Source organism: Megalops cyprinoides, chromosome 2 (genome assembly GCF_013368585.1).
Source record: "Megalops cyprinoides isolate fMegCyp1 chromosome 2, fMegCyp1.pri, whole genome shotgun sequence".
NCBI classification, from domain to species: domain Eukaryota; kingdom Metazoa; phylum Chordata; class Actinopteri; order Elopiformes; family Megalopidae; genus Megalops; species Megalops cyprinoides.
This window is the reverse complement of record NC_050584.1, coordinates 11,909,212-11,934,363: the sequence shown is the minus strand read 5'-3', so window position 1 is coordinate 11,934,363 and position 25,152 is coordinate 11,909,212. Positions and strand designations below refer to the sequence as shown.

The 25,152-nt window shown below is 39.5% G+C and overlaps 1 protein-coding gene across 1 annotated transcript; it reads right to left on the bottom strand.

The window, feature by feature from the left end:
- Window positions 1-1,060: 1,060 nt before the first annotated feature.
- Window positions 1,061-17,443, bottom strand: LOC118769540 (myosin-7-like). The gene is made up of 39 exons (XM_036516673.1): window positions 17,429-17,443; window positions 17,179-17,220; window positions 16,617-16,824; window positions 16,028-16,171; window positions 14,741-14,897; window positions 14,530-14,557; window positions 13,591-13,696; window positions 13,360-13,452; window positions 13,207-13,270; window positions 13,009-13,107; window positions 12,797-12,900; window positions 12,492-12,630; window positions 11,778-11,896; window positions 10,544-10,693; window positions 10,214-10,384; window positions 9,619-9,928; window positions 9,123-9,214; window positions 8,754-8,959; window positions 8,547-8,670; window positions 7,894-8,030; window positions 7,553-7,808; window positions 7,210-7,452; window positions 6,953-7,129; window positions 6,715-6,860; window positions 6,542-6,632; window positions 6,061-6,450; window positions 5,729-5,855; window positions 5,524-5,642; window positions 5,199-5,395; window positions 4,907-5,090; window positions 4,641-4,806; window positions 4,405-4,529; window positions 3,961-4,269; window positions 3,553-3,756; window positions 3,162-3,458; window positions 2,949-3,053; window positions 2,722-2,817; window positions 2,469-2,603; window positions 1,061-1,185 (listed from the first exon to the last, which is right to left on the bottom strand). The coding sequence occupies exons 3-39, from the start codon at window positions 16,815-16,817 to the stop codon at window positions 1,165-1,167; spliced, it is 5,832 nt and encodes a 1,943-aa protein (XP_036372566.1). The 5' UTR covers window positions 16,818-16,824; window positions 17,179-17,220; window positions 17,429-17,443; the 3' UTR covers window positions 1,061-1,164.
- Window positions 17,444-25,152: the final 7,709 nt, after the last annotated feature.

The window sequence follows — 25,152 nt, the reverse complement described above, 5'->3', positions numbered from 1 at the left end:
GGTAAATTTAAAGGCAAGTTACTCTCAAAATAGGAAAGCAGGGAGAACTACTGGATATTAGTTTGCAAAGTTGCTATTGGTATTAAGCTAGTAAGATGATGAAAGATAACTTCACCTATCTTGCTTGCTTGCTGTTTGAATATATATATATACATATATTGGGATATAAACAAAACCTTTAATAGTTTCTTTTATCTCACTCATCCCTGATTTCAAGAATCTCTGCGAGTATATATATTAATGATGGATATCTCCTGATGCAAACTGAGTTTTCTGCTTGTCTGTATCTTGTTTTATGAAGCTTCTCTTGTGATATATTCTCACCTTGACATATGCATTCATTGTCAATATGCAACAGAAGACTGCATATGAAGTTAAGCTGTACACTTGAGAATGTTTTGACATGCTTCAATCTGAAATCAAGTTCTTCCCCCTTTTGAGTTCATCACCTCATTACAAATTACACCCATAAAAATGGACCAAAAGTGAAATACTAACTTTGACCAGGAAAATCACTCTTTACTTAACTGTAACTCTAACATTAACATTAACTCTAACAGTATTAGTACATCTGACTTGTATTAACTTGTATTGACAGTCCCTAACTAATATCTGAGAAGTTACCTGACAACAGGTCAGTTGACATGTTTTTTTTTTTTTTAATTGTAAATATGGTCATTTGAAGTATTACAGATGGTCACTTTTGTTCAGTAAACTAACTACAAATTCACCAATCTGGTGTTTTCTTTAGTTTTGCATAGTGTGAGAATTTATCTATATGAAAGTTTGTAGGTATGCACATTGTGGAATTAGCATCAAGCTCGGGGGCTCAGAATACCTAAATGTATTTATTTCTATATGAATCTTAGATGTAACTTTTAATGTAGATGAAACTTAGATGTAAATTTTATTTGTTGAAATATTAGATTTAAAACCCATACTATGAATAATAAGCACTTAAAATGAAAATGCAAATCACAGAAGTAATGAAATGAATATATATGAAAAATGAAAGCCAGTGATGCACCACTGTTAAAATAGGATAAACAGCACATGAATGTTCAGTTGCAAATTAAGTTTATTCTACAGAATTACAGGAAAGGGGACATGGGAAAACTACAACACAGCAAGTCAAGAGGTTTCAGAAAGGTCCATCTGAGAGCTTCACTCTTCTTCATGCCCTTTCTGTTAGGGGAAAGAGGGAAAGATGGACAGAGAGGTTGAAACTCAGATGAGGGAAAAATAATCTGGTATAAAACTACTCAGAATATTCAAAGTATGTAAGTGCTGTTGCTAGAGTAAGTCTCACATCAGGTTCTTTCAGTGTTATTCCTCCATTAGCATGCCATGGCATACTCAGAAAATTCCGAGGAGAACGGGAACTGCATTTTATTTTATCAACTATGGAGCACACCCAACACCATCTCTGCCCCACAGTCTCAGTCTGTAGTGCTGCAATATTGACAAAATCCATATCTACCACAGAATTACTTACAATTTATAGGACTTCAATAAGTCCTTTCTTCTAAATACACTACCTCAAATACAAAATAGCAAACCACTCTACATGATGTTATTAGAATTTTTGTTATACATGTTATGAAATTATCAGTTTCCTCTTTAAAACATGTCAGCTTAATAGTTATGATGTGTACAAAAATCCGAAGTGAGTTTCTGTTGATGCGTAGTTGGTCTTCTATAATAAAAAGATGGTGTTATGCTGAAGAAATCAGGCACAAGAGTTTGTGCTAGCTCAAAAAAGTACATTGGCACATCATATAGTAAGTTTTTAGATACAAGGCACAGGCAAGTAAGGTAAGTTCTGAAATACTCTGTAAAACCCAGCATCTGCCTTTCTGATTAAGTATTTACTGAGAACTTGAACAAGAGCTCTAGCTGTAAGACTGTCCCTTGGCTCGAAAAATGTAGTGCACATTCTTCATGGTACGCTCTGGCAGTTACCAGAAATCTTGTTGGTTGATTAGTAAACTGCAAACCAGTGAAATGCAGCAAAGTGCATAATAGGGAGATAATGAAGTAATAAAGGTGTGTGGTTGCTTATGTTTTAACTGCCCAGTTTAAACAACACAAGACAAGGCATTCAGGTTTTTTGATAACTTGCCTTCAGGGTTTTCGAGATACCCAGAGACACTCTGTATAATTCATGCGTCCATGACCTCTTTACCATACCATAGGTGTTGTGTCATTATACTGTAGGAAGTTTGGATGTTGGAAAATAATGCAATACTTTTATCTACAAAATATTGCGTTTTGCAAAAAAATGTCCCACTACACAAGAAGGTTAACACTGCCAAAGTGCCAAAAGATGAAAATAGGCAGTGTGGTGCTTTCCAGTTACATTAAAGGACTCAGTAGTGTGTGAACTTTAATTACTATACTATTGCAGGTGTAATTTGAAAAATGTGGGATTGCTTACTCTGATTCAGTAAAGAATAGAAGCCACAAACCTTTGAGCCCACATCACGGCTCTTGGCGCGCAGCTTGTTGACCTGAGACTCTGCTATGTCGGCTCGCTCCTCTGCCTCATCCAGCTCATGCTGCATCTTGCGGAACTTGGTCAGATTACTGTTCGCCTGTTCCTCCTGAGACACAGTCGCGGTGCACAGTCAGCACACAATGAAAGCCTGGCCTTAAAGATACTGCTGTCAAATGCATCCAGCAGCTGCTACATCAGTGTGCTGAACACAAGGGGACACTTACAGCCTCCTCTGCAGTCCTCTTGTAGGACTTGACCTTCAGCTGCAGCTTGTCCACCAGGTCCTGCAGACGGGCCAAATTCTTACGGTCCTCCTCAGTCTGCAAAGAGAAAAACAATAAATGGTACATGGTCATAGCTACACTGTGATTTTAGTGTGTAGGTATCATAATCCGTGAATTAGTTCTAGAAAAATATACAGCCCACCAAACAAAGCACAATCAGACAGTACCTGGTAGGTGAGCTCTTTGATGCGTCTCTCATATTTACGGATTCCCTTCACAGCATCACTGCTCTTCTTCTGCTCTAATTCCACCTCATTTTCCAGCTCCCTCACCTGTAAATGTCACACAATGCAACCATTGTCCACAAGAACTGACCTTCGTCATTCAATGTGTCTTTTCGTAAATATTCCTTTCACTGACATAAGCAACTTGACACTCACACGAGCCTCCAGCTTCTGAACCTGCTTCTTGCCCCCCTTCATGGCGATTTGCTCAGCTTCATCCAGGCGGTGCTGCAGGTCCTTGATGGTCTGCTCCATGTTCTTCTTCATGCGCTCCAGGTGAGCACTGGTGTCCTGCTCCTTCTTCAGCTCCTCTGCCATCATGGCAGCATCAGTGATGGCCTTTTTGGCTTTTTCTTCAGCATTCCTGCACTCCTGTACAGCCTCTTCCACTTCAGTCTGAAGCTGGGATGTGTCACCCTCCAGCTTCTTCTTCTGGTTGAGCAGGCTGGTGTTCTTTAAAGAGACAAATATAGCAGGTAGTTAGAATATCTTAATTGTAAAGATACACCATCAAATGGACCACAATGGGCCACTTTTTTCATCTTACCTGTGAGTGTAGAAGCTGTACTCTCTCACTGACATCCAGCAGTTCCTGCTCAGCCAGTTTGCGGCCTCTTTCAGTCTGTTCTACCATAGACCTCAGCTCATCAAGTTCTGCCTGCAGCAGATTGTTGCGCCTTTCGACAATGGCAATATTCTCCTTCAGGTCATCATTGGCACGAAGGGATTCATCCAGCTGCAGTTGAGCATCCTGGAACAGAGGGGATTTAAAGAGGGGATTTATATTTAAGTGTAATCCTACTTTGATCCAAATGTTACCTATACAAAACAATATGGCTAAAACAAAATGCTAATACCATCTTTCAATAACATATGCCCTTGACGTGACTGTAATTGCCATAAATAGATAATGTTGCTCACGCGGAAAATAACATAGTAAAAAGTCTTAAAATACCTTCAGGTGAGAGTGGAGGCCCTTGAGCTGCTTCTGGGCCTCGGCTGCCTGCCTGTTGGCCTGGCTGAGCTGTATCTCCATCTCATTGAGGTCTCCCTCCATCTTCTTCTTCAGCCTGAGAGCTTCATTCCTGCTGCGAGTTTCTGCTTCCAGTGAGCTTTGCAGGGTGTCCACTACTCTTTGCTGGTTTCGCTTGGCCTGTTCCATCTCCTCCTCTTTTTCAGCCAGTTTGCGTTCAATGTCAGCCTTTACTTGATTAAACTCCAACTGGGCTCTCAGAATCTTCCCTTCCTCATGCTCTAGAGATGCCTGTCAGAAAAAATTTACATTAATCTCACAATATGTTTCTTTTGATTGAATTAGCTCATTCAAAGTTATATACAGAATTTTGCTTTCTGCCACAAAGTACACAAACATAGAAATGCTTTTTCAACAGATTCCCACCTCTGCTTCCTCTAGTGCAGTTTGGATCTCAGTTTTCTCTTGCTCCAGCTGCTTCCTTATTTTCTCCAGTTCATGAATGCTCTTTCCTCCCTCACCAAGTTGCTCAGTGAGATCAGAAATTTCCTCTGTGTAACAAAACAAATGTTCATCCACAGTTAACTGCAGGCCTTACAATTTTATAAATTTATAGTTGTTTGTGTCTGTAAAAAGTGTATGAGTAAAGACTACTCCCTAACCTTGCAGGTTCTTATTCTCCCGCTTCATGGTCTCCAGGTGATCCAGAGACTCCTCATAAGAGTTCTTCAGCTTGAAGAGCTCAGTGCTCAGAGATCTGGCTTCCTTCTGGGAGCTCTCTAACTCACTCTGTGACTCTTCATACTTCTGCTTCCACTCAGCCAGGACCTGATGGGATTGTACCAAGGAGTCACATTCAAAACAAGGTACTTCGATAGCTATAAATTCAGAAAAGATTAACATCACCATTTCCACCATTTTACAGCACCTTGTCAAAGTTCCTTTGCTTCTTGTCCAGAGCGGCAGCAGCTGCATTGGATCTCTCCACATCTACCATGAGATCTTCAATCTCATTCTGCAGCCTGTGTTTGGTCTTCTCCAGGGAGGAGCATTTAGCGTTCACAGCTTCCACAGCTTCCTCTGCATCCTGCAGTCGCTGAGCCAGTTTCTTCCTGGATGAAACACAAAGAGGAATCAACCAGGCTGATGCAATTAATTCTTCTCACCGCATTTACTGCAATGATTATTAGGTAACAATACATCCTGCTTTCAATCCTTACTTTGCATCCTCCAGCTCCTCAGTCCTCTGGATGGCATCAGTCTCATACTTAGTTCTCCACTGAGCCACCTCAGAGTTGGCCTTGGAGAGACTGCGTTGCAGCTCAGCCTTGGCCTCCTGTTCCTCCTCATACTGCTCTCTCAGCAGGTCACAGTCATGACGAGCTGACTGAACTGCATGGGCCAGTGCATTCTTCGCCTGGAAGAGACATTTAACAAAGGGTACAGGCCAGGCTGTCTGTAATTATATGTTTAAGGATTGAGGATTTATACATAATGTTTGAATTCACAGGCTATTTTAAGAGTCAGCTACTGTAAATATATTACCTTGACTTCCTCTTCCAGCTGTCTTTTGAGGTCTTCAGTTTGCTGGGTGTAGGACTGCTTTCCTCTTGTCAGCTGAGAGACTAGGGAGTCTTTCTCCTCAAGCTGTCTGGCAAGCTCCCCTGGAGTGGTTTATAAAAACAGCTAAGAATATGATTTTCATAAACATAGCCTTAGAGAACTGTTTTGTAAAGATGAACATACATACCATTCTCAGTCTGTAGCTTAGCTCTCTGCATAGTGAAGTCATTGATGCTGCGTTGACCTTCCTCAAACTTGGTTCTGTACTCATTCATCTGATCTTCGAGAGTCCTGCACATCTTCTCTAAGTTTGTCTTGAAGAGTGAATAAAAAATGGAAATTTGCTATACTGTGACACATAACATCTAATTAAATAGTTGCAGCTGACTTGAAGTTTGTCTTGAAGAGTAAAGAAAAAACTGAAATATACTATACTGGGAAACATAACATTTGTTTAAATAAAGCACTGCGGCTGACTGAATTAAACAAAAAAAATGAAACAGGTTTTTATGAATTTACCTTAGACTTAACAATCTGTTCCATGTTGGACACCACATCGTCCAGCTCCAGTCTAAGCTCACTCTTCTCCTTTTCTAGCTTCTGTTTCACTCTCTGCAGGTTATCAATCTGCTCTCCCAAGTCAGCCACACTGTCAGCGTGTTTCTTCCTCAGTGTGGCAGCTGTAGCCTCATGCTGCAGTGTGGCCTCTTCAAGGTCTCTGCGCACCTTCTGGAATTCTGCCTCCCTCTTCTTGTTCATCTCAATCTGAGCAGCTGTGGCCCCACCAGCCTCCTCCAGCCTCTCACTGATCTCCTCCAGCTCTCTGGATAAGTCTGCTCTTTGTTTTTCCACCTTAGCACGGGCAGCTCTCTCAGCCTCAAGCTCTTCTTCCAACTCCTCAATGCGAGCCTAGTGCAATGGAAAATTTTAGGTTGTCATGAAATCATGAAGATACTGTAACAGTAGTGAGGTATTCGGTGAGTTTTCTTAACATATTTACCTGCAGCTCCTTCAGTTTCTTCTGGAGCTGAGCAGCCAAGGCCAATTCATCTTCAATTTTGCTATTTAGCTGACTGATCTCAAAGTCTTTTCTGAAATAAGAAAAAGTGGGAGATTTAGTAACCACTTCAACCTCAATAAGATGTATCCCTTTAGAAGAGAACATTCATTTACTTCTTTAGTCTCTCCTCCAGCTGCTGCTTGTCATTCTCCAGGTCCATTACATTCTCCTGAGTAAGCTTCAAGTCTCCCTCAAGCTTCCTCTTTGCTCTCTCAAGATCCATTCGAATCTTTTTTTCCTGTTCCAGTGATCCCTCCAGCTGGAGATGGAATGGAAGAAATGAGCAACAATTGATTTTACAGTGCATTCTATTTCCTCTTTCTGAACTCTAGTTCAAGGAAAAGTACTCACATCATCGACTTGCTGCTCCAGTTTGGCTTTTGCCTTGGTCAGCGTGTTCACTTTGTCCTCCTCACTCTGCAGGTCATCCAGGGTTTGCTGGTGAGCCTCCTGAAGAGCCTTCTTCTCCTTGGTCAGCTTGGCGATGATTTCGTCCAGAGCTGCCATTTCCTCAGTCAGGTTCTTCACCTGAAAACACAAATCAGAGAGTCAATGGACTGTCTCACAAACCATCTGCTTCTACATTTGAGACATGTAAAGACACTAACCTTATTCTCAGTGGCATGCTTTTCCTTCTCTACTTTAGCCAGAGTGAGCTCCAGATCATCAATGTCCTTCTTCAGCTCAGAGCACTCATCCTCCAGCTTCCTCTTCTTGGCAGTTAGCTCTGCATTCATTTCCTCCTCATCCTCCAGTCTCTCTGTCAGCTCTTTGATTTTAGCCTCAAGCTGGATCTTATTCTTGATCAGCCCTTCACATCGCTCCTCAGCATCACAGAGATTATCTTGTTCCTATGGACATGTCAAGTCATGTGATTCAGAGAGTAGGGATGAAGTGATTGTGTTTGCAGACTCACACCTACACATTTACATTAACAAATCCAAAACTCACAGCCTGGACTTGAAGCTGCAGATCATTCTTCTCTTGGAGAAGAGAGACCATTTTCTCTTCAAGCTCCTTCCTGCGGGCCTCAGATTTAGCATATGCCTCTTTAAGCTTCAGGAACTCCTCCTTCATATTGGCCATCTCTTTCTCAGCCTCAGCAGACCTCAGCAGAGGTTTGATCTTGAAATAGAGCTTCATCCAGGGCCAGTTCTTCACACCCATGAAGGCACGGACATTCCATTGGATCACAAGCAAGGCGTCCCTATGTTTCATCACACATACATTTTAGATATAACACTCTCAATACCTGAAATGGAACTGATAGATTTAAGCATCAGTATCCTGACCTTCGTTCAACAATTTTCTGGAACTCAATTCTTGCGAGAAGACCACGGGACCTGGCCTGGATTGCAGTGATGATGAGAGCCAGACGGTCATCTCTCATCTCCTCCAGAGTACCCAGTAGACCAGCTTTGAAGAATACCTGTAGGAAGTGATGGGCCAGCATTGCAGAATTATATTATAAGGGAAGGTCATCTGTTTACTTTGGTTTTAAACTCATGTTCAAAAACATAATGTGGTGTATGGCCTTGAATGTTTTTGAATGGATTCAGTGTCTCAGAATGAGCAATCTCTCAATTTTTTGTTAAGGGGGAATTTATTTTACTTAAGAACTGCTTGGTTGATGATTTTGGAGATGCAGATAAATATGTGCTTGCTTGAGTATGTATAAAAGCTATTTCACATTGCTTGTGCTGTTTTTTTGAGTAAATAAAACTGCATCACAAATATGAATATACATATATATATACAATCCTTCACTCATGTTAGAACGTGTATGTTAAATGAAGCAAAGCTCAATATTTTTCATTCATTTCCAGTATTCAAGTGTGGGTTGCATTGTCAGATTAACATTTAAGGGTTGAAATGTAAAATTTTATTAGTTATCTCATGTGTAAAGCTTTTCACTAATTCATAATATGTATACTTTTGTAGCTACCTTAGTGTGTCCAAACTTGTACTGATTGTGGTCAATATCCAGAGACCCCAGCAGTTTTTCTGCACCCTTCCTGCTGTCAATGAACTGTCCCTCAGGGATAGCAGCAGGGTTCAGGATGCGGTATCTGTAATGGGGAATGCTTAACTATAAGCACTATCAAAGGAAATGATAACAACATCAGCGACACATCAAATTTAATCATTCTACCTCTGCTTGAAGTCCCCATACAGGATCCTGTTGGGGAAGCCCTTTCTGCAGATCCTGATGCCTTCCAGCACACCGTTACAGCGCAGCTGGTGCATCACCAGTGGATTCTCCATGGCCCCAGGAGTCTTGGTCTCATTGGGGATGATGCAGCGCACAAAGTGAGGGTGAGTGGACCTCAAGTTTGTCATCAGCTTATTCAGGTTCTCCTGTGACAAGAACACGCAAAAGGTAAAATGAAACAACTTTAAAACTTTCCATCATACCCACCTTATTCATTAAGGTCTTGTGCAATAAAGTCACCTTATCTGATGAAAGTTTGAAACACATGACCTGAACAGATTAAAGAATATAATTATCTTGCAGGCCTACCCTGTGAAGAGCAGACACAGTCTGGAAGGAGGAACCCTTCTTCTTTGTTCCACCTCCCTTGCCCTTACCACCTCCTGATTGCTGTTCCATTGCTACAAAAAATATCATAATATTAATTACTCATTACTATTAATTACTTTCAGTCATTTTTATTAATTACTTTCAATAAATTTTGACTTTATACTATCTAGTAGTTATACTATCTATTGCAAAATTATGGCTAAAACGTGTTGCAGTTCCATTGGTATTTGTTTTAATGTGTTTTCAACAATTCCAAAATTTCATGCAGGCATGTTACTGGGATTACTTACACAAATGAGAGGTCCTGGTAAATAACAGTATCAGCTTTTAGACATTCAACTGTCAGTTCTAAGCAAAATAAACAGCACTGTTTTCTTCTGTATTTTGTACTTGCCCTTAGTATTCATATTCCGCAGTGTTTTGCATACTATGTCTTCATACCTATTTTTAAAAAGAACTTTGTTGTAATTCTTACCAGAGTCTGCACCAGCATAGTTTGCAAAAAGTATGCCCAATAACTTCATAGTAGACTTTTGGTACAGCCCAACAACAGTCTCATTCAGGGGGTCCTTGTTCTTCACCAGCCAGTTGATAATGTTGTAGTCAACAGTGCCAGCATAATGAATCAAGGAGAAATGGGCCTCTGGTTTCCCCTTGACAATCCTGGGCTTCTGGAAGTTGTTTGATTTCCCCAGATGGTTGTCATACAACTTTGCTTTAAAGGTGGCATCGGTGGCCTTGGGGAACATGCACTCCTCTTCAAGGATAGACATGATACCCATGGGCTGAAGGAGGAAAACAAAAGAAATCCAAAATGCTAATGCATCAGTAAGGTGCAAGATGTATAATTCTTGTGCAATCTAATCTGAATTTTTTATTTTAAAATTAAACAATTACTTTACTTGTGATAATAGCAAAACAATGCACCTAAGAAAATCTTCTCTAGCCTGTGCCTAGCACATATCTTTTTGCCCATACAGTACAATGGTGAGTTGAGGATAAGATAACAAGAAACTTGTCATTGATAAAAGCAGAAAGCAATATCAGATATGCCACCACCACTCACCCACCTTTTCAATTAGGTCAATGCAAGCCTGCAAGTCCATGCCGAAGTCAATGAACTCCCATTCAATACCCTCTTTCTTGTATTCCTCCTGCTCCAGCACAAACATGTGGTGGTTGAAGAACTGCTGCAGCTTCTCGTTGGTGAAGTTGATGCACAGCTGCTCAAAGGTGTTGAACTACAGTAGAAGTAAAATACAGTAAGCAAACCATAAAATACAGTGAAACAGTTTAATACATTTTCTTTACCACTTAAAGGTTATGCATTTCCCTTTAATAAATATAGTTGTTTGTACTTAATAATTAAGCGTAGTAAACAAGATTCCCTGGTAACCTACATCAAAGATCTCAAATCCTGCAATATCCAGCACACCAATGAAGTACTGGCGAGGCTGTTTGGTGTCCAGAGATTGGTTGATTCTCACCACCATCCAGAGGAACATTCTTTCGTACACTGCCTTTGACAGAGCACCAACAGCATAATACACCTGCAAAGAAAGATTGAGTGTAATTGCAGATGCTATCAATTTACCAATAATGGGAAGAATCCCCTTATTCATGAACAGCTGTATAACCAGTTACATTTAAAACATAATACACCATTTATAAAGCAAAATCTGCAGTTAGTCCAAGCTACAGATCCAAACAGATCCAAACAGATCCCAACAGCGGCATAGCACAGTTCTCCCATTAGCCGGCAATGGTTTCTTTATAGAAACATAATTGACTTCAACAGATCACTGCTGTCTATGCTGCACTACCTGGAAACATACACATGTACCACTAAATAAATTCACTGTAATTCTTTTGCAGTCAATTCCCTTTTTCTTATCTACAACACCATCAGTCTAAATCAGTGTTTCTCAATCCTATTCCTGGAACCCCCGTATCCTGCATGTCTTCTATCTATCCTTGCTCCAAACACACCTGATTGAAATGATTAACATGCTCTTGATTAAATCAGGTGTGCTCAGCTAATCAAATGTTCCTGAGTTCAGTCAGGTAGGTAAAGCAGGGGAAGATGGAAAACGTGCGGAGCAGGGGGCCCCAGGAGCAGGATTGAGAATCAGTAGTCTAGATGTTCTCAAAGAAAGTAAAAGTTGACTCTGCACTAGTAGCCGTAATCCTTTCTCATCTCTGGGATGAGTCATAGCATGGTCCCAGTTCACATGGAAATTCAACTGTCAAGGGAAAAATTATGCTTTCTTCTCTTCCTTATTTCTATTCTTCTGCTGATACTATAAACACTTTTCTGTAGGATGGTCACAAAAAGTTCATGGATAAATTGTGTTTTGTACTGTCACTTCTTCCACAAAGCAAAAAGTCACGAATAAACATTTTTTTCCACTCCTTAGCTGCCTCAAAATTCATATTTCTCAGTGACCATTCTACATTTTGCAGCCCACGACTACTATTCATTAATGTTAACAAGTAGCTAGATATCTGAAATATTTAAAAAGGTTACTTTGGTATTGGATTATACTAAATTCTCAACATATTTTTTGCATGAGCATGCCCTGAATTATTTCAGTTATTTCTCCCTTGTTGAAAGTGAGACTGTCTAACTCTTACCTGCTGGACATTCTGTCCCTTGGTGACCCATTCATTCCCTACTTTGACCCTTGGATGACACAGACCCTTGATGAGGTCAGCAGAATTCAGACCCATCAGATAGGCAGCCTTATCAGCATCTATAAGACAAATGTATAACATTAGGTAATACAATTTGTTCTGTATTTGTTTTAATTGAAATTCAAGATTTTTCTCCTTAATTTTTGGAACATACAAAAAATTATATGAATTACAGATACATTTTACAGAGACATTACACATTTTATAGTTTTAAATACCTACTGCACATTCAGTTCAGCTGACAATATAAATTCTGTCAAAATCCTGATGAAATCTAAAAATTTCACATTTCATTTGGACTTCATCATGAAAATCTGTTATTTTCAACATTTAGGGGGGAGATACTGTATTTTCTGGGGACAGCAGTCTTTATTAATACAACTGAAAACGATTTCTAAGAGTAAATCTTTTATTATAGCCTATTTAAATTAACTGGTCTGTCATTGATATTCAAATCATTTGCGTAAAAGTGTTTTCTCTTTCAGTAAATGTCGATGTTAATGTTGCAGGGAAAGGATGAAAAGGTCAACATCTCCATCAGGAACAACAGAACTGGCTCAGGTAAGACTTGTACTTTCTTAGTAAATATGGTTTTGCATTAAACATCAGCCCTGACACCTGTATGCACTTATCAAAGGCAACAGCCAAACTCACCCTCAGTGCCATCAGCTTCTGCCTGCTCCTCTCGTTGCTTCTGCTTGAACTTCATGTTGCCGTAGTGCATGATGGCACCAACCAGCTTGTAAATGCTGTTCTTCTCTTCCTGAGTGAAGCCCAGCACATCAAAGGCTTCCTGTATGTGAGACAAAGAAATTCTGCTGAAATTTGACTAAATCATCATGTTCATATTAGGAATTATCTATCTACCACAATGAACAACAAAGATAGGAATGACTAGTTTGTATGTGTGGTTATGTAGTATATTTGGTATATTCATTACACCACTGTTTGTAACTCACATCAGTGGCCATCAGCTCTTCAGAATCATTAATAGAGGCTACTGTCGTCTCTCCTTGGGAGATGAAGGCGTAGTCGTAAGGATTGGCGGTAATGAGCAGCATTTCTGTTGAATAGGAAACAGAGTTGTCAGATTCATTCTGTTAGTGTGAATGTAAGCTGCAGTATAGAACTGTTTAGAAACCCCTTGTATATAAAACAATGTTCTAGTCACCCAGCAGTTCTGGTTTCCTTTGGGACAAGATCTGGTAGAAGATGTGATAGTCTCTCTCAGCCTTGAGCTGGAAAGTCACACGAGACTTCTCCAGAAGATCTGGAAAGGAATAAACCATGCAGGCATCAAAGGCGTGATTACTGAAGTAGTTCCCAGTATAGTAATATAGGACATTTTATATAGGACGGATTTCCTTACAAGTCTCAATATCAGCAGAAGCCAATTTTCCACTTGCCCCAAAGTGAATTCTGATGAACTTGCCCTTTAAAAAAAGCATAGTATATGTTCTGTTTATTAGTTGTACATAAAACATAAATAGGTACTTTGCAGAGGCAGCCATAAGATACTTACAAATCTTGAGGAGTTGTCATTTCTGATGGTCTTTGCATTTCCAAAGGCCTCCAGGGCTGGGTTGGCCTGGATGATTTGATCCTCCAGGGTGCCCTGAGAAGAAACACCCAGGCTTTCAGGCAAGACAGCAGTTAAGCAGACATACATTGTGTAGTGATTACCAATATCTGGATGACTTGTGTATTACTTGCTTTTGGGTTATGACAAGGGTAAATGCCAAGTCAGACCCACCTTTTTTTCAGATGCAGCGTCCTTCTTGGGTCCTGCAGCTGCAATACTTGCGAAATACTGAATGACTCTCTTGGTGTTCACAGTCTTCCCAGCACCAGATTCTCCACTGGAGAGAAAACCCTCTTTTATTCATTTGAATTATAGGAAAATGTGGCAGATAGATTTCTTAGTCCGGAGGAGGTCGCTGCACACAATGCATTTGGATTTACAGCCTTATTCTATGTCACCATATCACCAGTGTGGCCACCTCAGTAATATGTGGTTACATGTTTCTCTAGTACAACAGAGAGTGACTATGAGCATGCTGGCTCAGCTCACTTGTATACCTAATACTCATCACAGTCAAACCATAAGAGACAAAAGTAACTGTATTTCTTCTGTATTGCCACCGCCAGCTTGCTTAAAAAATGGCAATACAGAAGAAATACAGTTACTTTTGAAAATGAAAAATTTTGTATTCTTTCTTCATTCGAAAATGAAACATTTGAAAATGAAAAATTTTGTATTCTTTCTTTATTTTAATCTTCAATTTTTAGCAATTTTGCAAACCAGTTTAGCTGCATTTTGAGCCAAGGCATCAAAATAATTCTGTCCCTGCTGTTATTGCTCATATATTTAATCATTTTTAATTTTTACACCATAAAACATACTAAAATGTAGATACGTGAACTGTAGTGTGTGATTAATTAGCCACTTAATCTAATTACATTGCTTTAAACTAAGTCCAGACCCTTACTGTCTTCTTCAGTTAGTTTCTTATCAAAATGCAATTACAAAATTTGTGAATGGTGGCAGATTTTCTGAGGTATACATCATGGCTATGGAAGCAGAACTACATGAATCAAAAATCAAAGTCATCTGATTGCACAGTACACTAGATTAGGTTTGATGAAATACAGATTTAAACTGAAACCACAACAAAAGGAAGGGCAGACTTACGTGATGAGAATAGACTGATTTTCTCTGTCTGAAAGAGAAAAGAGTGATATGGTTGGCATAATGTAGACTTCACTGCCATACAGTTTCTCATATTTAAACTTTTAACCAGTTTAATTCCCATGAACATCAATTTTGGAGACAGAACAAATCTGAAAGAATTCCCTTCCAAAAAAATTATATTATTCATCCAGGCTTAATAATGTGAGTTTACCTGTCAGCATGTACTGATAGGCGTTATCAGAGATGGAGAAGATATGAGGAGGAGCTTCACTCCTCTTCTTGCCTCTGTAGGCAACGACCACCTCCTGATTGTACACTGGCAGCCACTTGTAGGGGTTGACAGTGACACAGAACAGGCCAGAGTAGGTCTGCAAGAGAAGGTACGACTGATTCTCAGAGACTGAGGCTGTTCAAGATTTTATATTTACCATTTTTGTAGATTATATTAATTTGTTTTTTTCCAACTCCAAAGGAAAACAGAAAATGAAACCTAAAGTTGACAGTAAATATCAGAGACATACTTATTTCAGCGTTATTATTCAAGGGTGTTTATATCAAGTGAGGATGAGTGAAGCATTCTCTGACTCACTGGTCCCCTCACATTGCTGTATGTGCTGAGACCTGGATGAGGAACCATAACCTTTAAATTCAGCCTCTCTACATCTTTCACTAACTCTGGATGAGTGCAAACAACCAATGTTACAACCAATGTGTTTGTAACCTATGTATTTCTCTCAAGCTCTCCATCACAGAAAATATACCTCTGATACCCTAGTTCTACAAGGTCTTCCTCAAGTACATAAGAGAGTCCATTTTTCACCAAGGTCATTTTTACTATTCTGTTTTACTATTGGACTACTGCAGCTCCCTGCTGGCTTGCTTGCACCTAGCACCAAAAGACCACTTAATCTAATTCAGAACACTGTTGCTTGGCTGGTCTTAAACCTTCTGACTGCAACTCACATCATACTCCAGACCCTGCTGCCAGTCTACTGGGCAGCCCAGGCACAGCTCCCTACTGTTAGTTAACCATCAGATTTTACATCCCAGCGTGGTCTCTGGCTAGGTGTATTCTCCACCTAATGCCAAATACATGATCACACCAAACCATGGGTGAAACTGGATCCTATCACTGATTGGCACTTTGTGTGTGAGCACGATGCAAAGAAATGTAAGCCTTTTGTAAGGAGCCATGAGGTCATGACATTCTTATAGCTCATCTTTAGGTTCTATGAGCACATTAGTATGATGCTGGTGGTATTCTTAAGGATAATAGAAATATGATATGTCAACACTGTTACTGTTACTACAGTAACTAAAAAGTTACTTCTGTATGCATCTACTGTAGCACTGTCTTTAAGATTGACGCTTACATTTTTACTGACCATGCATTAACTATGTGCTTGTCGCTGTTGTATTGTGAGTTTAATGTGTCCACCATACAGGCCTTGGTACGTTGCTGGATAAGAGCCTTTGCAAAATAAATAAACACACGTACGTAGATCATCCAGGCTGCATAACGCTCTTTGAGGTTATACAGCACAGCAGGCTCATGCAGGAAGGTGAACATCGCCATGTCCTCAATTTTATCGAACTTTGGCGGGTTCTGAGGGTGGACCTCAGCCTCCTTCACAGTTACAGTCTGAGAAATAGTACAGAAATAGTTACATGACAACAGACAGCACATTATCCAAGCTTTCAAATAAAAACATCACAGCATTTATCTATAAACAGCCAATTCAGACTCACCAGTAGCAGCAAAGACAAGCATTGCATAATTAAAGTTTAATTTCAGAATGACTAATAATATGGCTGAGTGCAACACCTTTCAGGAGATCACTGTTAAATTCTTAAAATCTTTCCCTAAAAGACCAACATCCAGGACACTACTGAACCTACTGAACTGTCAATTGTCTTACACAGTTTTGTTTTGTTTTTTAAATGGCTACAAAGGAATTTTGCCAGGTGCAAAGGTAATATTGGCTACATCCTAGATGTCATTTTGATTAAAAAAATTAAATTTCTCAGGCAAGATGTCAGTTATGTATTGCTATCATTGCTCATTAGCAAAGATTGATAAACCTTACCTTCCCTCTCTCAGTTTCAGCAGTAACTCTGTCTCCATCTCTGCTAAGAACGGTAGCCTTGACATACTCCTCGTCAGTGTCAGGGACAAAGCACTCCTTCTTCATGTCGAAGGGGCGAGTCTGGGCCTCCAGACGCTCCTTGTCCGACTTTCGCAGGTATGGGGCTGCCGCCCCAAACTCTTTCATCTGGGCATCTCCCATGCTTTACCTTACACAAAGTAATTTCATATACAGTTATTTTTGCATCAACTAGACTGTAAATGCAAAAGCATGTACACTAAACAATTTATGATTCACTCTGAAGACAGGATGTTGAGTAGTAGGGTGCTTATCTGATGGTTTTTTTTTTTTTTTTACTTATTTGTTTTATTCACTTCTACAGGTGGGTATTTGCCGAAATAAATCAGGTAAGTTTCAGAACTCCAGTGTCTTACCTCCGATTTCAACAATAATGACCCTGCATAACTGTACCATGTCCCCAGACATACAATGCCTAACCTCTTAACAAAAAAACTCCTGTTAGCTGTTTGAACACAATTATTTTGAATCTGGTGGGTCTTACCTTAATGTGACCCCAGCAGTGAAGATCAGTGGAGTGACAGCCCTGTGGACAGAACAAAGACAGTCTCAGTCCTTTCAAAGAAATTTTGAAAGTAACTTTTTAGGGGACTGATTCTGGAGACGAGAGAGTGCAAAATTTTGGTCACTTTTTCTTATTGAGTGCTGGTTTTAGATTGAAATATTGTGATGTATCTACATTTATTGAGTAAGTGTGAGGTAATGGCCCATAGTGAATTTACATCACAGCTTACCGTCTAATTCTGCAGTGACCTGTCTGCCTCCAAACCCTGTTCTCTTTTTATAAAGGCTGCCTCTCTCCCAAATATGGAGGTGGAATGTTTTTGTCTCAGATGGGGTGCAGGATGGAGGGGGTGTACAGTGGCTGTCTTTTTGTTGTATGCAATGTGTGTTCAAGAGCAGGACCAATCAGATCTAGAGAGAAGGGGTGCAATACAGAAATCACAGAGGAGAGTCTTACCAGTGCCAGGTTTTCATCCTGATCCATATTAGGGATTCCTTGTAGCAGTGACTTTCAGACAGATGTCACACTGGGCACAGAAAGGAGCATCCAGCATTTAGAAAGTAAACTACACATCAGGTACATGCACCCTAGAGTACCACACATGACTGCATCCTCCTCCAAAGTAATGCACAGCTGAACTACAGAATCAATTACAGGACACATTTGGTAAAATAAATACATAAGTGTCAGTCACCAATACTGTACAATATTCAAGAAACAGTAATTATAACTGCAACCTTTAAGGAAACATAATAATAAATAAATATGGTAAATATCAGCTGTCTCCATATATGGGATATTTTGGAATAATCCCAAGTGTAGTAATTTTCAAATGTCTGTCTTCCTTAAGATCGCAAGAAAAATGATAACACTTAAACCAGAAGCTTTCACACCTAATAGGTAACTAATGTTGTTAGAAATGTTAATGATCAAATATTTATTTGTGAAGCAGTTATAGTTATATGCTTTTAACAGAATAACAGTTGGTTCTGAATTTAAATCCTATGGGATTCCAGGACTGAAGCTTGGAATCCCCAGGGAAATCTGTTTCTACTGGGAAGAAAGATTTAGTGGGCAGATATTGGCTGTTGTTACCTTCTTTATTTTCAGCAAACCATTGCCTATCAACGGAGAATTCTGTGACTGGATCTTGGGTGATATGGTCCTCACCTCGTCATATCTGACAATTGTTTCAGGCCCACATCCTGTATATGCTTTGGAACAGGTCTGCATTTTGAAAGTCATGGTTTTGACCATGCTCAAAATGAATTTCATGTATTTCTGAAGGTACATAGCTGAAAAAAAGATAATGAAGATCTCGGTGAATCTGTTGAAAATAATCACGTTTACACTGGTGGCTCAGAAGTGTTTGTGTCAGATTTAAAATGTATAGTGATCATGTTACAGGCTTCTATAACCCAGGCTTCATGGGAGCATCAGCAACAATAAAAAGTTACCAATAGCCTGGAGTCTAAATACAGACTGTTAAATCAGCAGGATAAACTGGGCAGCAAGCGCCAAATATCACAAATATCAGATCTTTGCTTGGACACACTTGACGACAGTGCTAATGTAATGCAGGGCTGCAGCTGTCTCCTAATGTGGACCAAGGCAAGGCCAAGGTCACCTATCAGTGAAAACTCTACCCTCAGTTCCATCTTGTTGACATTGCATTGTTTCCTTTTGGTTGTCCTTCAGCACAAAGATAGCCCTGTGAAATTCCTTCTGAGTGCCTTCAGCTGATTGAGAAGCACAGCTTGTGAGGCACATTCAGTCATTGCCATTTGTGTAGGATCAAGTGTAGCAGGTGACCTGCCGGTAAAGGTTTTGTTCCCCATAAAAAAAGACAGAGTGACGAACATATACTTGGTCTCATCACTGTCTTATGTGGGGTATGAAATGCCAGTTCAAGGGTCAGTGGTTAGAAAGTGATGATGGTGGTTAACATCCTCCATATGCTGTTGTCACACAACAAAAATGATGGGTCACATTTTCTATTTAACTCTCATTAACAGGAGGGGTTTTTTTTACCAGGCTTCACATAGTGCTGGTGTCCTTAAAGTCCCACAGTGTTATTTCCATTATGATATTTCACTTTAACAAGATTAAACCTGCTGTGATAAGACTATTTTCACTTACAAAATGTCATCATATCACAAACCACCTAAACTGTATGCTCAATATGAAATGCAAATGATCTCAGATATTAATGGGAATCTGTTTTTGAGAACTTTGCCACGCACAAAATATAACATGCATTTGACCTTATTGTATTTCTTTCATGTAAAGTACAGCTGTCCACAAAACTTTATGCAAAGGTAAGATATAGCAGTTTGTGTATGTGTGTGTATGAGTAATGTTTTATTTACAGAATTATGTCCTGTATAATCAATAAAATGGATATATTCAACATCATGAAGAGGTGCAGATTATGCTTTCTCTCTATATTTACTATGTGGGGTAACAATATAAAATATACCATTATAATTTGCTGTGCTATGTGTCACACAACCTGCTTTCAACAAGTTGTCAAATCAATATTACATGCTATACATTTACCATATATCCATATAAATAACTGCAAACCAGTTTTAAGGAGTGGTTTTTCAAAACTGATTTGAGCGCAAGCTATGTTATATGGCCCAGATTTGATCACAACTATGTTATCAGCTGACAATGAACCGGAGCTCACAGAGTTATAACAAACTGGCTTTGTTCCACCAGGGACAGGGTTCAGTAGTCGCTTGCATGTGAGCTACTCGGATAATGTCAGCAGAGGAGGGCCTATCCTCCACTCCACTGCAGGGCACCAGGTGACCTGCAGTGCGAAAATAGCCAGACTGGTAGCTACATTTCAGTGAACGGGGGGATTGCATCTGCATTCACTTCAGTGCTCCTATGTGGGTGCAGTGTTTGTGGTGGTGAGACAAGCCTACAGTATAGTTGGCCTTTCCAAAATATTCACAAAAAGGGGGAAAAGCATAGAAAAAGAATTTTAAAAAAGAAAAAGAAATTATTTGAAAGTAAATTCATTTAAAAGACACAATTTAAAAGCACAATTATTAATTCCTTATGAAATTAGATACTATATTGTGTTACACTGTTGATCTTGGAAGATCCTACTCCATAGAAGTGATCATGCCAATAAAATATGAATCATCCTAACAGCTATAATATCTGAAGTGCCAAATTATAGGCTAACAAAAGTCAAAACATAAACCAAGCACCAAGGGACTGTGATGAGAGCTCAGATCATTTTCACTTTGACAGCCTTTCCACAGAGGCAAGTGTCACAGTGGCAGATGCTTAACAAGGCTGTGAAATAACTTACTGCTGTTAAGAACCATTCAGAGAGAAACCCTTCAAGTTAACATAAGGTCCCAACTACAGTGTATGTAAAAGATTAAATAATTCATTGAGGTATCCACTCTAAACAGGTAAATTTGCTGATAAAGAATTACAATTCACTAATGGAGAGAGCCCCTCCTCAGTACTTAACGACTTGATGAGCCTAGCCCTTGACCCTCCCATTCTTGGCTCATTTTCGAGCACCCACTCACAGCTGTCCATATCGCTCCTGCATTAAGCGTTCTATCACTCATCCATTCACCCCGACAAAAGGCATCACCACAGCTCACCTGTCACCATCTGTAAAGACTGTTCTGTCTTTTTTTAGCATGGAGTGTTCTTTTTATTGATCAGAGGGGCAAATTGGAATTACCTTATCTCACCTCTTGTGTCAGTTGCATTAGTATGGTAGACATTTTTAGAGAATGGCTGTAGCCACTTAGGACATATAGGACAGCATATGGCAATGATGCAGCTTTGCAGTTAGATTTATATAATAACGAATACTTACTTGAAATAACTGTTGTATGATACTTCTTTTTTAATTCTTAATTTCAGGTTTACCTACAATGATAAACCAAAAAAACTACAAGAAGTAACAAGTAATACTTTTTCAATTATGTCCTTCCAGTGTTGTGCAAAATAATTTCACATGATTATATTACATTAGGTTGAAAATATTCCTCTATTATTAAGATGTAAACTATAATAATATAAATTCTTTGTTTTCACTCTCAACTGACAAGGCCAAAGTAAAATCCTCCTCAGCTACCTCACCTTCCCTGAGGAGGAAGACCTGTGTCAGTGGAGGATGTTTTGTAGTGATTGAAACCTCTGAATGAAATGTGTAATCAGAGTAGTAACTCAGTTGAGTGAAGATTCACACCAAGGGACACTGAGTCCTTAATTAGTATCCAGCCTCTCTCACTCCTCCCTGTGACTCCTGCTGGCACACACAGACTCAGCCTCCTTCAGTAAGAGACCCTGAAGATGATCTGCTCTGAGCAACAGCTCTCAGTTCTGCTGTATTACTTCTGGAGGGTCCGAGGTAAGTAATTATTTGTCTAACGCTCATAAATAACAGTACTGTATTACCTGAAGAGAAAATGGCTGTGTGTACACTTACAGATAATACAGTCTAGTGTTTTATCAATAGTATGAGTTCAGAAATTGAAAACCGATGTCAAGCATTCATTACTATAGTGATACTATACATGTGTACCACTAATTACAATGGATAAAACAAACTGTACATTGCATGTTTGTAATGCTTTCTGTTAAACACTCCAGTCTGACATCCATCCAATACTTTTTTCTGTAAATGATTTCAATCTTTCAGGAAAATGCACCACAACATGCCTGTGCATTAATCCTTCACCCTCTAACTTTCACAGATAGAGCAACCTGAGATACGCACATAGTTTTTATAGTAGAGGGTGGTTGTTACAATGGTACCAAGTGATACAATAGGGAAACCACAACACAGTCAACAGTCAATAGACACGATACAACTTTTCATGCATAATTTCAGCATTAACGTATTGTTCGTACTTGAAATCCTACAAAAGCAGGCCCCCACGCAACACTTTTTTCATTTTGCTTGCATTAAGTGATCCAAAACGTCCTTATTGTTTGGACCCCACTTCATTAACTAACACCTATATTTCTGTTTCTGAAAGGTTTCTCATATTTCCTTATAAGTGCGTTGTATTATTTATATGTTTTGGTGCCGCAACCTATTTTCGTATGGCCTTTAAATGAACGTTTACCTACCATATATGGTTAATTGAGGGGTGTTTCTATATGCAAATGAACATGACCGTGCTCTAACATGGAGGTTGAGAGCAATCCGTATTTGTCAAAATTGGCTGCTTTCTAGTGTGCATGCGCGCAAATCCCCATTTTCTGGTGCGTAGGGGATTTCTAAATTCATTCGTGAGACACAAATTACAATTCTTATCTGCACAACGGTCATACATATGGGCACAGGACATCTGAACACAGTAAGTTAAATAATTTTAACAAGCCTCATACTGCCTATGATCTGCTGTACTATCCACTAAGAATCTCTCTGCAATCCATTCAGGGTTTCTGCTTCCAGTATCAATACTGGTCAAGTATTACATGCAATGATAACTCTCTGAGTGAAAATCTTAAAGAAAGAAAATTTTCTTTGATTCAGTTCTACCTGCTGTTGTTATTCTCCCAGAGTTCATCTTAATACATATTCTATTGTCCATTTTGTTAATCCCTTTTAAACTTTTAAAAACCTTCACCAAATCCCCTTGCATTTTCTTCTGAGACCAAAAGGATTAAGGTCTCGTTCATAAAAACATTCGTTGAAATCATAATAATTTGCTCATTGGAAAACGTGTCCGAAAAAGTCACGTTGGATTCATGAAATGTCCTGAAATGCCCAATTTGTCCATACCCTCGTTACCCATCATCTCCCGATGATGAATCCCAACTGTTCTAAAGTTAGGTGCTCGTGCACATTGTCTAATACCGTGTTTCCCAACCCTGCTCCTGGAGGCACACTGTCCTGCATATCTTCTATGTATCCTTCCTGCTTGACTAAATCAGGTGTGCTCAGCTAATCAAAAGTGCCACTGATGAGTTCAGTCAGGTAGGTAGAGCAGGGATAGACAGAAGATATGCAGGACGGTGTGCCTTCAGGAGCAGGGTTGGGAAACGCTGGTCTAATAAACGGTCCAAAAATCCAATATGACTGGACTCTGACTTTCGAGTCGCAGCTATAGCCGATGCTGCCGAAAGAGAAGGAGGAAAAGTTAGATTTTTAATGTAATCAATTCTTACAGAGGTGGATGCAAGAAAAAACATATTAGTATTGTGAACAGTGGACTGCCCGGAACATCGGTAAATCACTGGTCGAAATAAGCACGACTTTGAAAGCAGTACAGTAGGGTTATCTAAATCAAATTTTAGATTAAGAAGTTTGTCCTTGTGTTGTCTAGCAATGAAATTCATATCCGACATATAAAAAGTATGAGGAAATTAATTTTACAGATGTAAACCCTAATAAAAGGTGCACGGATACGTGAAATTCGTACCTTAAATCAAAGACGCTCATCAATTCTATGCGAGTCTGAATCGTGAAGAAATTCCCTGGAGCGATTCGAGCATAGGATCCTTTCGCTGCCATCCATCTGGTGGCATCTATGTTTCATGGCCATGTTGTCGACCACCCAGCACACCAACGTTGTCTTGCACACCCTCTCTGTTGTGTCCAAATCATGCTTCCTGCTGTGTCCAAAAACTAAAAGCCGATAGTGCGCTCCATTAACGAGAATAGCACTAATGAATGCCGCTCGACCGAAACCATTGCTAATTTTCCTTCCACGCTCTGCTCAGGATTACTGGTTAGTTACCTACTATATTTTCGTTGCAAATTGAATCGCGTTTTTGTATTTCAACTGCAAAGGGTAATTTATTTTAACTTTTTACTGTTTATCGGAATGACAAAAAACATCTTGCTGAAATGTGTGTACTTGCATCTGTGGTGCTGTGTCAGGAGACATGAAATACGTTCGTACGTAGGAACAAAATCCAGATAAGAAGACACTAATGAATTCCAATCTCGTTGCCCTTCTGTCTACTTTTTGACGAGCTCCTATGACCCTATTATGTGTAGTGTCCAAAATTAGACACAGTTTTCTAAATGTGGTTTCACAAACGCTTTGTTTAACATTAATATAAACTTTGATTTGTAACATATTTGTCACATATCTGTCAATAATGCTTTTCTGTGTATCTCAATATCCCATTTTCTGTGACACCAAATCTAGTTTCGGATGAACCTGGGTAAGCTCTTCCACCCAAGTATAATCTGACGTTGAATTTCATTTCCCAGGTGTCTGCCAAGTTCGGTGTTCTATTTAAACCTTCTTGTAATACTTCAGTAACTGCCCAACTGTTTGCTCCACCACTTTACTGTTATCTTGCTTCTGATGTTCTTATCAAGGTCATGGTCACTCTCAATGACCATTATACTCTTTTTTCAGAGATAATATATACCTAACCATCATAATAGGGTTATGATATTTCAAAATATTTCATTATTACACAGGATTCAATTTAAACTCAGTAGTCTGTAGTACCATCTCCTCTCTTTCTCATTGGGGCCCGTTGACATATTTCATTGATGTTTTGTTTTTTCTTTTTAGCATCTCTAATCTTAGGCAAATATGTGGTCTCTTCCCTGTTGAAGCTTTCAACAAAGTCACTGTTGAGTAACCTCTTCTCTAATGCACCTTTTTCTTGTACAATATTGAGGACGTTAGAGAGGTTAATATTGGAAGTTAGAGAGGACAATATTGGAAACTGTATTTATGATTTATCTTAAGTTTGTCCAGAAGAATACAGTACTCTCCTCCGTGAATTGTATTGTCTAACACTGCTAACTGACCAAACCCCAGGCCATCCTACCCTCCCCTGTATCCGGACCAAGCCAGTTCACTTTGGGCTATGCATCACTATGGGCGCCTGATCATCGTCAGGTGATAACACAGCTAGGATTGAATCTGGGCCATAACGCTTGTGACAGGTAGTGCTTTTACTGGTTGAGCCACTTGAGAGCCAGTCCTT

Bases quoted from the DNA above. Each gene is read 5' to 3' on its own strand.
- LOC118769540 (XM_036516673.1), bottom strand. From the start codon at position 16,817: ATGGGAGATGCCCAGATGAAAGAGTTTGGGGCGGCAGCCCCATACCTG. The intron at 12,631-12,796 runs GTGAGTTACAAA...TCTCACATACAG, and splicing joins AAGAGCTGATGGCCACTGAT to GAAGCCTTTGATGTGCTGGG. The intron at 3,054-3,161 runs GTGAGTGTCAAG...TGACATTTACAG, and splicing joins TTCAGAAGCTGGAGGCTCGT to GTGAGGGAGCTGGAAAATGA.